Consider the following 17,812-nt stretch of genomic DNA (forward strand, 5'->3'; position numbering starts at 1 on the left):
GTATAAATTATCATTTGTTGTATTTCCTGAAGAACTGCTTATCTTTGTTGTGGTTTTCTTTTGAAGCAAACACTATTTATAAACTGATACTGTCATATACATTTTCTGTGTAACCCTTGTATACCCCTTAACTACTATCAGAAACATTAGGAAGTGAAAATGTGCTTTCATAGTATGTGTAAGCTATTAAAATAGCTGTTACATGAAAGATGTTATTTGCACAGTAGCAAAATTATGCCCACCTTTTCTCAGGAGAACTCATATTTTTGTTATTCAATTTGTTTCTCAACAAAGAGGCACTTCTCTGCACGGGTATCAATTCTTTCAGCAGAGACAAAAAGAACACTACTCACTCTGAACATCTTGGAAAGCTTTGAGATATTGTACAGTGAGGAGTGGCTGAGGCAGTTCACGGATGAAGAGTTTTAAAAGACTTGCTGCATCATGTTGCTTCACATTTTCCCAGTTGAAAGTCCCTTCATAAAATTTTGCTTCCAGTTCTTGGCAAAGACCCTGAAATGCAATGGATACAGAGAGCACCAGTAATATTTGGCTGCTGGAAGTCACGCGTTATACACACAGCAATACTTTCCACACTTTGAAAAGGGGGGAAGGACATCTGAAATATCACTTAACTCCAGTTGCTGCTGGTCTTTTGCTACAAAACAGATAAATGTGAGAGGGATCAGAAGTACTGCAAGTAAACACACATTAATAGGCAGCAGTCAAATCATATGGGAAAAAAATCCCATGGCCTGAGCCAGGGCCACATGGAATAAATATACAATACGAAACAGATATCATACTCAAGCACATAAGGGTCATGACTTTCCCTCCACCCAAATATCAAGACTGTCTGATATACAGAGCAATTCTGGAACTGCTACCCAAGGGTGTTGCTGTAGTGCATACATGGCCATTTTCATAAACAAATAAGGCAATTATGAGTGTTGACACACAGCTTCTTATCAAAATATACACTAAGGTGAGGCTAGTTCTTTTTTTAAAACACAGGGACTGATTTGTGTAACTGAATAGCTGAATGTCTTGCCACCTACACGGAATTCCATGTTGCTGGGCACATACAGCTTTGCCTAGCATGGGGTGTCAAACACACCCTGTGCGGAAGTGGCCTGTCCCGCAAATCATGAGGTTCGGCAGTAAAGAGCTCTGAAAGTCCCAGTGGAAGGTCATAACTCTGGGGCTGGGAGAGGATGGGACACTGCTGGCAGCAGACATCACCATACCCCTGCCCTGCTGCCATGGCAGTGCTACTACTGGCCTTTCACAGATGTGCAAATGGGAACACACTGCAAAGACCAAGTCTGGCAAAGTGAAAAGTAACCCCAGTACAGGGCCAGAGGTCCCAAGGCCCCTCTCACAGGTCCCTCCCTTCTTCTAGCTCCGTTATTCTGGACAGAAAAGAAGGACAGAGACACTGGCTTGTTTTGTAAAATATGTGCTGTGGAAAAATGTGGCCATAATTATTTATCTGGACAAGAAGGGCAAATTGAAGAGAGGATATTAGATACATTTTTAAGATACCCTTCTCAATAAATTTAACTTTGTCCAAATGGAAAATTGATCTATTTACAAAGAAAATGCGGACACTTAGTTTGGTATAAAAGTTGGATATTCTCAGCTGTCCTCCAGAGAGATCTTCTGTCTCCACTGACTGTACTGGAGGTTCAAATGTACAACAGTCATAATTCAGATGCTTAAAGTCAAGTGGGTATGATTTCCTGATCATCAAAAAGAGCAAGCTTTAGAAACAGAGATGAAAATTCTCCCTCAGAGACTCATCACCTTCTCCATCCACATTCAGACCAAATCACTACAGTAAATGCAGTATTAAATGTATAGATACAATTATTTTATGAGAGGTAAAGGCAGAAATTTCAACTATGTGTCCTAGTGCTCCAATCCCCACATTTTAAAGTAAATGTACTTGACTATGGGGTATATCCAATGCACCTTATTAATAACCCTAAAATCTATAGAACATGATAGCAAAGTATTTTTCTGTGTCTTTCTATAAACCTATATAATGAGGGAAATAGGGTTTGTTTTTTTTTTTTTCTGTTTAAGAAAATTAAGGGAAAACTTCAGTCCTTTAGTAAGATAAATTCCTTGCTTTTTAAAAAGTTCTCTATTAGAATAAGTAAAAGAACTTAAAATATTTGCTAACAAAACTATTGCTTAATTTAAAGAAGTAGTTCCTGCAAACAGAGTGGTTAAAAATAAATGAAAGCCGAATAGTGAATGATCCACTGTCTGGGAAATTGTATTAAGCTAATAAAATCAAAGAACAAACAAATAAACAAAATCACTAAGAAATCACTCCAGTTTGCAGAACCAATGTTATGGAAAATAAAGAATGGAGGAAAATGGAAAAAAAATCCGTATCTTAGTTACCGGTAAATAAACAAACCAAATTTCCACAATATTCCCTTCTTTTAGTTGTTTCTAATGAACCAGCAGCTGGACCAAGTTCTACACAACAGAGGCTGGCAGACGTCTTTGGACAGCTGAATCCACTTAAATGGTCCTTTCTGTTTAGAATTTAAGGCCAGTTCAGACCGTCTTTTTAACACATTGAGCCTTGGCATGAATCACACTGTGTATTTAGCTCCCTGCATTAAGGCAAAGACTGGGGAAGAGCCTGCATGCAACTGGCACTCACCCTGGGAAGTGTCGCTGTGCACAGACGTGCCTAACAAGATTGCGCTCGGCGAGCCGAGCACTTCTATTGCTGTTCATAAAAATAAATGTGAGAGGTTCTTCAGCGCACGCTGCCTGCCTTGCCCTGTAACACAGGTTAAGTCTAGCTATTAAAAACGGCTCTCAATGCCAGGGAAAAGCTTCCTCCTGGGGTAGAAAGACCGTGTGTGAACTGTTCAGATGATTAAACTGGTTCAGGGAGAAAGCAAAAGGCTGGAAGGCTCATGCCAAGAATTAATGAGATTTTGGCACAACTGAATTTGAAACGTAGCTTTGACTCTCCTTCGAACTTAAACTCCAGCCTTTCCCCAAAACTACACTGAGTGAAAGCATCATTTCTCTGGCTAATATAATGCAGTTTTCTTTGTAAAGAGATTTTGCTTTCTGTTTTTGAAGATTTGGATAACAATGGGATGTTAAAATATAATTTGTATGACAAAATAAATTCAGAACCACACATACATTTTGGGGGATATTAATAACCTGTGCAATGTTTTACCTTTACTCTTGTCGCAACTCCTGGTATTCTAAGAAGTCCCTCTGTTTCCAGAGTTGTCTCTTCTATCTGGGCAATCAGCTGTCAAACAGAAACCAAACTGGCATGAGCAAAGATGCCAATTAAAAATTACTGGCAGACAGTTCTGATATATTGAAGCCTTTATGCTTCTATCTCTCTCTGTGCATATGCATTTGTGCACAGAGATTTGTAACAAGCAGAGGTTCAAACAGTTTGCAAATGGATTACAGTTCTCGTAGAAGACAACCTCACTGTGGTTCTTACCCTTTTTTATGAGTCCTATTAAAGAGGAGTTTGTTTATTTTATTAAAAAAGAAACCTGTATGCTTTTTACCTTCTTCAAGCCTCCTGTGAAGACTGAAGAATTATTTTCAAAAATTACTGCGGCTTCAAAATTATATCCCAATTACTATCCTTGTTAAAATGTCTCCAAATCAAAATAAATCAAAATAATTAAGGTAATATTCTCAAGAATACTCTAGGACTTTACAAGAGGAGAACTAAGAACTTCTCGGCTTTAAAGAAGCCTCTGATTTGCAAATTCTGACATTCTCCTAACAGACTCAAAAGTCTGCAACCCTTCACATGGATAAATTTGCAGAAATTCCATAAAAGTAATTAAAACTCATAATAATTTTTCTCTAAGTAATATGCCTAGAAATAGTCACTGAAGGATGGAATTAAGAGTATTTAAAACAAATCTGTAAACGTCAAAAGCTGATGACATAATTTTAGCACAAACAGTTCCCGCAATATTTAACTAGGGCAGTGCCTTTGTTACATGCCTCCCTGCACCAGTGCTTGAGTAAGAAAAATTATGCAACAGAGTTTTTTCCAGTTACAGAAATTAAAGGGATTTATGTAACAGATAAATGCCATTTAAAAGACTGGACAGAAAACCCCACAATGTTAGAAAACAGCACTAGAAGTGTCACTCTAGTTCATTTTCCACTGTTTAAAAAAAAAAAAAAAAAAAGTGCTAACTGGCCCCATCTAGCTCACCCTGTACCTGGCTCACACCAGATCAGTGCCTGCCACTCACATCTGCTGGGCACAAAGATGCTGTGGGCAGTGTGTGACCTGCCATCAGCACCACTCCTGGGGAAGGCAAGGTCTGGTGGCACGACTGGTGGCCACAACTTCTTCACAAACACTCGCTCCCCTTGGCACACAGCAAGGTGGCTGGTCACCACCAATCTCCTGCCTGTGGGAAATCCCCTCTTCCTCTCTATCAGGGCTGTCGTGCATGGGTTTATTAGCAGGCCAGTGACTGGACTTACTGTCAGCAGAAACTTCTGATGACAACACATGAATTGCTATTACTGTCAGATTTTCCAGTTGCAAAACCCGCGACAAAATTATGTCATTATTTTTAATTTAAATTCCTCAGTGAAATAAAACTAGGTGTATTTTTATTTTTAATTAAGCAGCCTTCCTGTTAGCTTACTTTGTTTCATTTCAGTGATAAACAAGATACATTTAAAAGAATTAACAAAATTGCTCTCTTACACTTTATATAAATCCCTGATTCGTGGAAAGCACGTGCTGCTGAGAACAAGCAGAAGAAATGGGAAACTGTTTATTTTCATATTCTCATTTGAAATAAAACTGTATTCCAAATGATGTCTGCACCTTGCAAAACAAACCACATCTATAAAATATTAATGTTTATGTAGAATCTTCAATATTGCTAGGATAGCAGAGTGATCAATCACTGTTTGCAATTTGATTTCTTAGTTTATAGATAGCAACTTTTCCAGAAATTTGTTTTTATGATCCTGAGAAAGCAATTTCTGGCATGAATGACACAGTGGTAGTTTTCAGACCATGATGCAAAACTACTTTGAGATTTCTGTTTCTCAGAAAATAACAAGCACCTCTACAAACAGACTGAAATGGTGATGATAGAGCACTGAGTTTCTGACAGGTGTTAGGACAGGTCTACACACCGTGGTTTATTTTCTTCTCATGAAATGAGATGTGCTATGCGTGGGCAGCAAATCAAGGGTCTCCATCTTCTTTCCAATTATCTCCCCCACTACCATGACACGATATGGGCAAAGGCATACTCCTTTGTACTAAAGCAACAAGTCTTCTGGAAAAGCACCTGCCTTGTGAGCTAATTTCTTGAATGCAAAATAGGTCTGATACAATGCAAAATATCACTGAATATTTACTGAATTAATAAGTGAAGCTGCAATTAAAAGTTAGAATAACTTAGATGGATTAGAGTATTATACTTAAAACTGCTACAGGAAGCAAATAAATCCAGGACTAAATGTTATGTTTTGTCATTTTGCATGTTAACTTCTTCATGCCTATTTACCTTCTGAAAAATCAGTGGGATCTTGGTTCCTGGGACCTTCTTCTGATCCTGTTCCAGTAAAAGTGACAGTGGGACACCAAACAAGCCGGAGTCTGAAGAATAAAGCAAAAGAAACTGAGATATTATCCACATCTTTTTCCAGTACATGTGATACTGGCATAAGCCCACATTTCTGAAGCAGTAAGTCTATTCAATGCATTCAGAGCTATTGACCTTTTGTTTAAAGTGTTTTAATGTCTTTGCCAATCAAGTTACTTCACAAAACATTCTGGCTAAAAGGATTCATCATCTCTTCCTCAGGAGTCTTCTGACTTCAAATTACCATCCACATATTCTGGAGCACAGTAAAGCAAACTGCATAAATGAACCATCTGCGTAGTTCTGGTTTGCAGAATGGATGTGATAATAACCCTGCAATGCAGATCTTCACCACTCAATGCAAGTCATTATACTCGAGATGGAAATTACATGAGTAAAATATCCAGAACTTGGTCACTAAAATGAGACAATGCAATTATCACCCAGAGTTTCTCTGAACACTTCTCTCTGTGAGGGTTTGGAAATAACAGCTTTCAACTCCTGTGCTTTTGAATTATATAGCACAAGTAGAACAGCAAGACAACCAATTCACTAAAAGTTCATTTTTAAAAACAGCAAAAGTACAGTTAATTCTTGGTTAAAAAATAACTTTTACAATAGGGCCAAAGCAATTCAATATTTTTTTTTTAAAGGAATTCAGCCGCAGTTAATTTAGCCTTGATGACAAACTAACTTAGTCTTCATGTAAATGAGACTTATATGTGTTATGGCCCAGTTGAATAGATGTGAATAACCATCTAAAGAGAGCTATGCTAATAATGACTAACCCAAAGTTGCTGAGACAGAACTTCTCTGTCAGAAGTACTGATAATTGCTGTATGTGCAAGTTTTCTGGAACAGCATATAACAATACAAGTAGTCAAAAATCTGCTGCTTGGCATGATACCATGCCAATATTGAACACAGAACAGATGCAATTACTAAAAAAACTGTCAGCTCTTGAGAAAACATGATATACATCAAAGAAAGATCAATTTCAGTGCCAAACCAGAAGTTCTTGTATCTCTGTCAGCATAAAAAGTGTACCTATAAAATACAAGGGCATACAGGCAATACATACAGGCAATATCCATAAAGCCCATAGCTTTATTATCTTGAAGTTCTTGTCAATAATAAAAGTTTCCATTGAAATGTAGTTGAAAAAACAAATTCCAGGAGGTCAATAAAAAAGCAGTGCTGGGCACAGCACAGCATTCCCCAGAAGAATGATGTTTTCATCATCTTTACATACTCAAGCACAAAGGAGAAAACTAACAGATCCACCACTGTATGAATCAACTGGCCAAACAACACTTAAAGGATGAAGAGGTAAGGGTCAGACAGAGCAACAAGGCACTGAAGGCAGTACATTGCAAAAGCAGATTAGCTTGGCAGAAAAGCTGATGTCATTGTCCATTTCCTACACATTGCCATGAGTCTAGCCTTTTTTTACCTTTCAAAGAAGTTTTCAATCAAGTCAACATTTTATGAATGTCTGCCATTCAGATAATAATGCTGAGAGTGAAATTCAATTAACAATTAATTTTGTAAAAAGAAGCAGTTATAAGTAAGACCCAAAATACAAGAGAAGAAAGCGCTTTGTCTCTGTTTATTAGTGACAGCACAAGTACTTCTGCAAGAAGAAAATGCATTCAAGTGAACAAGGTCTTGTTGATGTTTCTGTGTATGCCTTTTGCATTAAAAAAGCTGTTTACTACTACTGTAAAGTGAACTGAACATGTTCTGAAGAATCTATTGTACCTTGCTGTGCATCTCTCTATGCTCTCTGTTGCTTTCAATTATTTAAAGTGAGCTATTGCACTGTCACATTCACTGAACCTTGACAACATAGTTTTGGCCAAAGCAGGCTTGTGATGAACTGGTAACACATCTCAAGCTCTTGTAAACCATTTAGCAGAAGCCAAAAACACAAAAACCAAACAAAGTACTGAAAACCTCTAGCATCAAGAAATTGGTTTCCATGCTTTCTATGCTCTCAAGGAAAGCACTGTGATTACCCATATGCTCTGATGGCTTGCAGAGGAAAGTGACATGGTGCAGCTGTCTCTGCCTCCTCTGCAACAGTTTAAATCTTCCACTTTATATGACGCCATTCATCATAACAACTGCATTATAGCCTAAGAAAATACTGGATGGGCACAGCCTATATGACACAGGAACATTTGTGCCAGACAGAATAGGAAACAGGTGACAAAGGCTACAAGCATCTCCCACCTATGGCAACAACAGCACGAAAGTCAGGTAGACTCACCTGAACAACAGAACTGCAAAGGCTGAAAAAGACCCTTGAGATCACTGAGTCCAATTTTGAAAGTAGACCAGTACCTACCCTCAGGAAAAGCATACCCACAAAGAGAACATGCTCATGCCCTTTGGGAATAAATCAGCACATACAAACTTCTGAAGCAATTCTTGCTGCATGGCATACTACTAAGATAGCTACCCTTCACTCCCTAGATTATCTTCTCAGTGACTGTCTTGAGTTTTAATTTTAGACAAAGAGCTGGAGACATTATGTCAGTGAACTTGTTTAGAGCTTGTCTTGAGTTAAGGTGTAAAATTACATGTTGCTCAGGGCTTATGTTATTGCTTGTATATTATATATAAATTTTCTGCTGGAAGATCATAAAGAAACTGGTGCATTTGTTTCATTGGATTAAACAGATGCAACTGGTTCAGAATACAATACACCAACTTACCTTTGGTTTTGATTTTTACAGCTTTCTGCTGCTTGAATTCTGTCCCAAGTATGTCATAGAGAGCAGTTAATTCAATCAGTGCTAAAGAATAGACTTTCTTCATGTCCTGAGGGGCTAGGTCACCAATCTTTGTGGTACCTGTCTTGTCCTTCGGCAGTCTGAAATTCTAAAAGCAGAGAATTGCAGCAGGGTAAATAATCCAAGTCATGACAAATTACTTAGCTCAAAGGCTGTACTTCCTTCAGGGTACAACTTTTCATCATGAAGCCTGCTGTTACTGACTAAATCAAAGGAGAATCCCACAAATAGGTTAAAAAGCAGATATCTTAAAATGATAGGAAGATTTAGGTTCCCAGTGACTTCTGGAGGTCATCTAATTCAATTGCTGTTCAAAGCAAGGCTAAATTCAAAGTCTGATTGGATTGCTTGTTGTTGCTGCTGTTCAAACTAATTTTGAAAATTCCCAATAACCCCTGTGGGAACCTGTTTCAGTGCGGAATGCTCTCATGGAGACTTTCTTTACTATGCAAAAAAAAATTTCACCATCAGTCACTTGTGTCCATTAACTGTTGTGCTTTTACTTGGCACCTCCAGGAAGAGTCTGGATTTGTCATTTGTCCTGCTTGCAACCACATACTCCCCCTCCACCTTCTGCATCTTTTTCCAGTTTATAGTGGTGGAAATGGCTTTCCATGAACCATCTTATACACATACAATTGCATAGAAATCCTGTGCAATAGGATAGAAATTCTTCTGCATTTGTGCATACAAAATAAAATATTTGGCTGCCATATAAATAATAATAAAGGAGTTATCTTCTCAGAGAAGGGGGATACTTAATCATGGCTCCTTGCTACTGCACTAGATACTCAGAGGCTGCAGTCAGAGAGCAATATAAGGAATTTCACTGAAAGGGCGAGGGACTTCCCAACTCATTGAACTTTCTAACTCCATCTCTCACCAGCAGGCTTCTAAGTATGCATGACTCAGAGCAGGAAGCTTGACAAGACTTTCTTCCACTTGGAAAGACATATTATACTCATGAATGATTTCCTTACCCTGTGCAAACCCAACAATAGCAGAGCTGAATTGCTGGTTATGGTACATGACCACAAGGGCAAACACCAAGACATAAACATAATTTACAAAAGGTAGATGAGTAGCCAGTTCCCCACCTTGAGCTTTCATTGACTTGCACAAACATGTCTGTTTAAAAATAGCTGCCAATGATGAAGGTGCAACCAATATATTGTAGATTTAAATAGGTAACTCCCTTCCTTTTCCTATCACTTTGCAGCTCCTTCTGTAACTGAAGAAGAAATCCCATAGCCATGTCTTTGAGCAATCCTTCACAAGCCTGGCCAGAAGTAGAGCTGATGTATGTATTATGCATATATACAGAAGTTAGAGCATAGCTTTTATCTCCTTGTAATAGGCTGCATTAGAGAAACATGAGTCAAACACTTTAGAATCCATCTCTAAATATCCATTAGTGTCTGGTTTATAATGTTTAAACTAGGATACATGGGGTAATTACTACTTGAAGAACTGCACAAGTCCTTATCTAAATTAAGTGTTTGAAGAACTAGGAAACATTATTTCAGATACCGTGTTTACTCAGGCATGTTTGCATACAGTGTTAGGGAAAAAAAGAAAAAACCACCAAGACAGTTTTCACACCAGTCATTAGTTTACAGGTTACATGTACATGCTACATGTTCATGAACTGGTAGGCAGAGAGAGATCCTAAAAGAGATTTCTGAGGATTGACAACAAAATCCCTTGAAGGACTTTCTTTTGATTCTATAGGGATTCATTCTGAAAGACCCTTTTTTTATTAAGAGTTGGAAAGAAAAACTGAGTTCAAATTAATTTTTAATTTCCTGCTATTTGACTTCAGACCTCTAACTTCTACAGACAATTCTGTTCTTCATCCTCATCCCTCACCTACCTGTATCAGACAACTGCATAAGGTTTCTACAGGCATCCACCAACCCTTTTCACATTACAGCAGAGCTTTTTATTAGAGGTAAAGCATCTCACCTCAGATAACAGAAAAAGGGGATGTAAACAAATGAAGCAAGGATAGAGTGGTACAACCACCACTAAGCCACCATTGCAGCTTAATATTAGAAGTTCATTTTTGCTTACATATAGAGCACATTTTTCCAGACACACAAGTACATAAACAGGCACAAATGTAGCTATTTTCATGTTATTGAGCATACTAGTCCCAAAAATCAGCTACCTTAAGAACCTCTATCTATACAAAGCTAAATCTGACAATGTTCTTCTAAATCTAATTCACTCAATCTCAGAAAAATATCACCCAAACATTACCTCTAGCACAAACTAAAGCGGAATAAATAAGAAACACCTACCGGGAGAAGAGTGTCACCCCCTCCACCTTTGTACATTTTGCCTACTGAGCTGTCTTTGAGATTAGCTGCCTGTTCTGCAAATGATATCTCCAAATTGATGTCAGTGTCTGAAGATGGCATGTCTTCAAGCAGGCTCTTCTGCTCATCTGTTCCAAGACTGAACTTTGGACCTGAAAACATATTTTAAAAAAAGCTAAAAATCAACAGCAGCACAATTGAGCACCACTTGTGCATGAGAGTAAGTTTTAAACTCAGTAGGAATTAATGCTGTGCAAGCAATGGACTTTCTGACTGCAAAGTCACTATTCCTGTATTTTTTATGTCAGTCGAAAATTTAGCTATTGACAAGGGTTCAACTTTTGTAGGTTTTCTTCAATAATTTTGCCAAGGCATGGGGGCCTTCTATCCTATTTATCTATTATGAAAAGATAGAGCAATCCACCTCAAACAAACAGCAGACTCCCAGAATCTTGCAAAGCCAAAGAGCTTTGGCATCAGAAGTTTCTTGCCATCAAACACTTTCTAGCCTCAAAGACTGTAACATCCTGCAAACAAATCAGCACATTTTTCTGCTGTTAAAATTTCAAAAGCAATAGAGAATTTGTCCTCCATGACCCAAAGCATTAACATCTGGGAATAACAGGGAGTACACAGATCATATCTTTGTTCCATTATTCTTGTTCTCACCTCAGTCTGAAGAGTCTAGATTCCTCAAAACAGTTTGGACATGTTTCCATGACACAGGGAAGGACTAAGTACACAACAATGGCTTTACTTCTCTTTCTTTGTTCCTTAAAGGAATCAAACACTAGACAAATTTAGAACATTTTTTGTTAAAGAAATAAAGAATCAAAAAAGGGAGAGGCCTTTCTGCTTTTAGAAAAAGAAGCTTCCCTATTTCACAGTAAATGAAACACTGCTTTTGGTCTGAAGTTAAAATATATTGTGAAAGAAGTAAGAAGAAAATTTTACTGTAAAAAACAGTATTTAATACAAAGCATAGAAGTCTAAGAAAGCTTTCAGTCTCTCCACCATCTTTCTCATGATATCTATCCAAAAAGATACATCAAGGGATTGGTTCCTTCTCAAAGACATTACAGAATCACAGAATCACAGAAGGTTTCCAGGTACTACAGAAGAGTAAAGTCACAGAATAAATAAGGTTTAAAAAGACCTTTGAGATCACAGAGTCCCACCTATGACCAAACACCCCCATGTCAACAATATCATGGCATTAAGTGGTGTGTCCAGTCTTTCCTTAAACACCTCCATGGACCCCACAACCTCCCTGAGCAGTCCACTCCAATATCTAATCAGCCTTTTGTGAAGAACTTCTCCCTAATGTCCAACCTAAACCTCTCCTGGCACAGCCTGGGAGGTTTGTCCTGTTGCTGCCTGGGAGAAAAGACCAACCCCCATCCGGCTACAGCCTCCTGTCAGGTAGTTGTAGAGAGAGGTAAGATTCCCCTGAGCCTCATTTTCTCCAGGCTAAACACCCCCAGCTCCTTCAGCTGCTCCTCACAGGATGTGTACTCCAGACCCTTCACCAGCTCTGTTACCCTCCTCTGGCCATGCTCCAGTCCCTCAGCGTTCTTCCTGAATTAAGGGGTTCAGAACTGGACACAGAACTTGAAGTGTAGCCTCTCCAGTGCTAAGTACAGAAGAAGAATCACTTTCCTAGTCCTGGGACCATGATTCTGCCACTGGCTCCTACTCACACGAGACTGCAGCCTGTTCAAAGCTAACATACCACAAGTGTAGGAAAACTGGATGGAAACAGGCACGAGTTGTGAAGGAGAACCACGAGCAATGGATATGTTTTGGTGTAAGAATGTTGTGCAACATAATAAACTAATTTTTTTCTACACTGCTGTGGGAGATTTTTGTATGGCCTAGAGTAACTACCCTAAGCCAAGAGAGAACAATGTTCCCAGTTACAGGTACAGCAAAAGCTGATTCTGCAGCAGGGGAAAGCCTGCAGAGAGGCTGACTACGAGGAGCCAGGGAAGTGATGCTCTACACTGATGGTATCAGTGGGCTGTAAAAGAACTGAGCTGCAGGCACACAATCCAAACAACATATGAAGCAGGAAGTTAAAAAAAAAAATTACAGCAACTCGACAATTTTTCTAAATTACATCTGCATTTTATTAAAAAACACAAAACTATTCTCTGACATTATTTAGATCAAGTCCTGAAAATAACCTCAGTCAGCCAGAGCCAGACTCAGGGGACCTGACAGGCAAATGGTTGAAGCCACCACAGCCACTTTCTGGTAAGGCACAGTGCTTTTACGCAACCACTCCCACGTCAAAGTACTTACCTAAGTTTGAGTTAATACTTTGACTCTACTTACAACCAAGCAATGCTGTGAGAAGTAGAACAGAACATTTTCATATTCTGCCAGTTGTGTGTGTTACTCATCCCTTGTTTTTTCCAGAGTGGCTTCTGCTCACTTTCCACAGACCCCAAAATGCCTAGGGCATACGCTAAAGATTAAGCTGATCTTGAAACTAGAGCTGCTCCCTTTGGTAAAGAGATATCTGAGTCCTCAGTAAGCAAACATATCCAAGGCCAAATTCATCCCTGACTCTGATCCTTGGCATCTCTCTGTGTATATCCATATATATCATGTAAACTGTTCAATGCATCCATACTGAATGAAAAGAGTTTCCTGTCTCCCCAAAACTTTTGTCATGCTAATGTGGCCTATACCTGACCTACATACCTCCCACCAGCCTAGGAGGCATCTGATGTTAACAAACAAAAAGCAGTAGCTCCTGTTTCAGTCCTCTGGTCTTACGAAGGTGTTGTGTAAAGCAGGTATCTCAGTAATGCTCTGCACATTTTAAAGATCTGGAAGTGCTGCTGTTGTGGGGAGTCTTTTCTTGGTTGTACAGCCTTGCTCCTATTGTTGTACATTTCTGAACTGGGTAGCAGCTGTAAGAGGAAGCAGCCTTGGTGTTCTGCCAACTTGCCAACCACATGCTATATTTAATGAGAGAAATGCAAGTGTGATACAGAAAAATGCAAATATTGTCTATGAGGATGTGGAAGCCATATTTTACATGAGTTCTGTACCCTTTCCTTAGTTCACAGAGCTATTTAAAGATTACATAAAATGATGGGAATTCTTCAGGAATAAAACAAGGAAGCATTGCAAGTATCAACTGTGCTATATCCCAGTTTTGCAAGGAAATCTTGAGTATACACCAACAGAGCCAAGCTGACAGATCTTAATTTATTACTGGAAAGATAGAATGATTTTTTTCTTGACTGAAAAAGCAATTTCTTTAAAATGCTAGTTCATAGATGGCTATAAATTGAAAATAAAAAACCTTGTAATCATTTCACGGACAGCACTACTTTGGCAATAGGACCCTCATTTATCATGTAAAATGAAAAGCAAAACCAAACTCTTTAATTAAAAACCACCAGATTACAGATTTTTTCCCTATCAAGAAACAAACATTACTGCTCTTTACCCTTGTATTACACATGGTACACACAATTTGTTCATCCATTCTCTAGATTGTTATGCTTTGAATCTACCCTTACACAGAGGTTTTATCTATTATTCTTCCCCTGTAACAAATCCTAAGTTGAGAAAAACAACTGCAGTCATAGTAAACTGACTTCTGCTACTCCCCTACTTAAGCTAATAAGTATTTAGCTTTGCATATGTTCTATTATTTCCTTTTTATTTTGTGAGAGGTCTCAACCAACACAGTTATTTACTCCTTTTCACAGGATTCCAAAGAAAATTACTTTTCTTTTGTATCTATTGAACATATTCCTAGCTTTGCAGGCCTTTAGTAAGTGTCATGGGTTGTTAAAATGAAAATATCTTTTGAGAGCTTAATACATGATTCTGAATTTTCTTTTTGTTTCCTGTAGAAACACTCCATACCTTCATAAAACAAAAGCACTTATTATTCTGTGAGTTTGCATATATTATTTAGTCAAAAAACAAGGTGTGTTGCACACAGAACAGGAAGTTAAGGAGAAGAAAGGAGAAGAAAGGAGAAACGAGAACAGGTTCACATAGCCCAGGCATGCTCTAAAGGCAAACCATTAACAACTTCAGTCTGGCAGAAGTACTTGGGAATGCAGCATTCAAATATCCCATTAGGAACAGTCACCACCTTTGGAGTATGGCCAAAAAGAGTCTTTTTACCATAACAATTTTAAGATGTTTCAATTTAGGCTTTTTGTCTTTAATGTCCAAGATGACGTTCATATTTTTTCAGGTAAAACTGGGACTACTTCTGTGTCAAAGAGGGTTTCCATTTTAAAATAATGCTCTTGGATTTGGATTTCATAAATATTTAATACCTCTGAAATATCAGGCACTGTTTACTTTTTGCCTTAAATTCATCCACTGTTTGTATAACACTAATGCGCTTATTCTGGAGAAAAGATCATAGCACAGCACTGAACCAGATGCATGCTTTTAACACCACCAAACTTGCATGGCTTGACTGCAGATTGAACTGAGTTTTCCTTCCTGCTCCAATCTTGGGAGCAGAGCCCACTGTAGCACGTTGACTAGAGCAGGAGTGCACTAGGATGTAAGCAGGCTGCATTTGCCATCCACATCACAATCTGTGCTGTGGAGAGCTAGCATATGGGATTTGCCTTTCAGAACTTCCCATTTCTGAAGGGTTCATCAGGGCCACAGAGAAAGAATGAACCAGATGTGATAAAAACTCTGTAATAATTGCTTGATAATTTTCCAGCTCTGAATCCTACAGTGAAGTTTATTGACACAAGCACCAGGCATCTCTTCCTTCCCTTGTGCTGAACCAGCAGTCTGGCGGTCCTCCCAATTGTTTTACTGTTCTTATTGGAGTGAGGTTTGCTGAGAGGGCAGGAGGGAAATACACACTTCTGGAAACACACAGATTCAGTGTTATCAAGGGCTTTTTTATATTCATGTCTCCTACTTCAACTGCCATGCACGTTCTGTATTGTCCATTGCTGTCTTCCAAGTCTAATTCTAAAGTAATAATTTTTTCAAAATGCTACTGGTCAGTATTCTAGAACTGAAGCAGAACTTTTATTTGGTGGCTTAATTACAGCTAACTAACTTGAAATAGGTAACTTGATCTGCCTGCTTAGTGTGGGTATAGGGCTCAGTGTAGCACCTACGTGCTAACCAGTCCTCCAGAAGAAGCAAAAACCCCAACATATAAACAAAGCAGAATAACTGCAGCATCTTAAAACTTAAATAGCTGCCAGCTTAAAACTTAAATAGCTGCCAGCTTAAAACTTAAATAACCTGATCTCTACAAGGGTAGGCAGGGTGGTATAACAGACACAGTGCAACCCTTACTTTGAAGAAACCCAACATAATGCAGGACAGCCATCCTTTTACTACTGGACCTGAAGAACAGCAGAAAGCCCTGTCAAAGTCTTTCATCGAAAATCATACTCTCAAAACACAAACTTTGGAGTCAGCTAAGGGCTTCTGTGATGTACTATCCTGATAGAAAGAGGAAAGGGTCTTCCATGGGTACTTCACCTCTCATTTGTGAGCACACACCACTGAACACGCCCTAGGCAACACAGAACGCTATTTCATTTCCATTTTCCTTGAAAAGGTGAACAACCTTTTTTCTTTAATCCCTGTTTTCCCTTTAATTTGAGCTACAGGTATATAGCTAGTTCTCACAGGTTTTTTTATGCTTTAATCCAACCAGTTCTCCTTTTTTTTTTTTTTGCTTATAGTCCATTTGGTTTGATTCTTTTGCATGCACTGATGAGTTTATGCACAGACCTTCATTTCCTGTGGTGTACGGCAGAGACAAACCAGAGGCGATAAATTAAGGATCAGAAACAACCTGAGCATAAACTACAAGAGAAGACTTCTCCCAGACAGCTTGATTATAAGCTGATCCCTGATAATAAATAGGGTTTCTCAGGTGGCTCAAAGGACACGACCTACAGGCACACTTAAAATTTTACACATCAATAATTCAGCCTAGAAGAGGTTTCTCATTATAATTTAATTTTATTTTGCTGAAAAGTTACTTAAAATATGGACCCATGTACTATCCTGTGTAGTTAACACCTACAAACCAAAAGAAAAACAAATAGAATAAAGAAGAGAGTAATTTGACATTACCTTTTGTTCCATCATGTGTTTCATTTTTGTTTTCACTTGTTCTCACAGTTGAAGGTTCACTTCCATCACAGACCTAAGAAAGGAACAGTAAATATGCATGACTATAAAAACCTAGTGCATGGTTGTAGAAACTCCTTTGACTCTATGCAGGATTAAAACACATGCTCCTGCAATGCAGGGGTGTGCAAAAGCACATCTGTGTTTCAACAGAAAACCCCTTGCTAAAGTCTAAGGGGATCTGAAACCTAGGTAATTTTAAAAAGTAGCAATTAAATCAATTCCTCTTCTTCCTAGAAGGCTGCATGGGTGAATGACTTTATTTTCCAGAGTGGCAAAGAATAAGCTTCAGTCTGACCTGAAGCTGTAGTTTGCACTAGAAAGAATATGGAAAGGGAATCTGGAGGAGATGTTTTGACTGACTCAGACCAAATTCCTTTCTCTTGAAAAAGCTTACATGGTTGCCTCCTCTAGAGACCAATCCCATCCCTTTTGCACGGCAGCCTGACATTATCTGTGCTTACAGCTTAGATTTCCAGCAACAAAACCAGGACACTTTGAAGAGATGAAGAATGGGAAAGGATTTGAACAATCCTCTCCTTTCTGTAACGCTGCCCTACCCAGTCTCAAGATGTGACATTTTGTGAACTGGATAACTATAGACAAAATATTTCAGAACATGTAAAAAGTCCATGCCCATATATATAGGTATACATAGATTCATATACATTTTTACACACATTTCATTTTTACTTTTTGGCAACTCAGGTTAACAATTAATGTTTAATACACTGTATTTCTAATTGTATTTTACTCAAGCAATTTATAACTCCATACTTACTGAGAAGACAAATCCAAGTTTTAAAGACTTATCCTACTGGCATAATCTGTATTTTCACTTCTCTCTCTTGGTTTTTTTTGTTTTTTGGTTTTTTTTGGTTTTTTA

The 17,812-nt window shown here is 38.4% G+C and overlaps 1 protein-coding gene across 2 annotated transcripts in view; it reads right to left on the reverse strand.

Moving 5' to 3' along the window:
* Positions 1-17,812, reverse strand: part of ARHGAP18 (Rho GTPase activating protein 18) — a 68,544-nt gene that overhangs the window by 16,708 nt on the left and 34,024 nt on the right. For both annotated transcript variants that reach the window (XM_041470125.1, XM_041470126.1), the window contains 6 exons: positions 16,870-16,942; positions 10,744-10,913; positions 8,363-8,528; positions 5,565-5,656; positions 3,221-3,298; positions 354-513 (listed from right to left, as the gene is read on the reverse strand). In XM_041470125.1, the coding sequence (XP_041326059.1) occupies positions 354-513; positions 3,221-3,298; positions 5,565-5,656; positions 8,363-8,528; positions 10,744-10,913; positions 16,870-16,942 (739 nt within the window). The remainder of the gene's footprint in view (positions 1-353; positions 514-3,220; positions 3,299-5,564; positions 5,657-8,362; positions 8,529-10,743; positions 10,914-16,869; positions 16,943-17,812) is intronic.

The sequence above is a fragment of the Pyrgilauda ruficollis genome, unplaced genomic scaffold (assembly GCF_017590135.1).
Source record: "Pyrgilauda ruficollis isolate IOZ18807 unplaced genomic scaffold, ASM1759013v1 scaffold24, whole genome shotgun sequence".
In the NCBI taxonomy this organism is placed as follows: domain Eukaryota; kingdom Metazoa; phylum Chordata; class Aves; order Passeriformes; family Passeridae; genus Pyrgilauda; species Pyrgilauda ruficollis.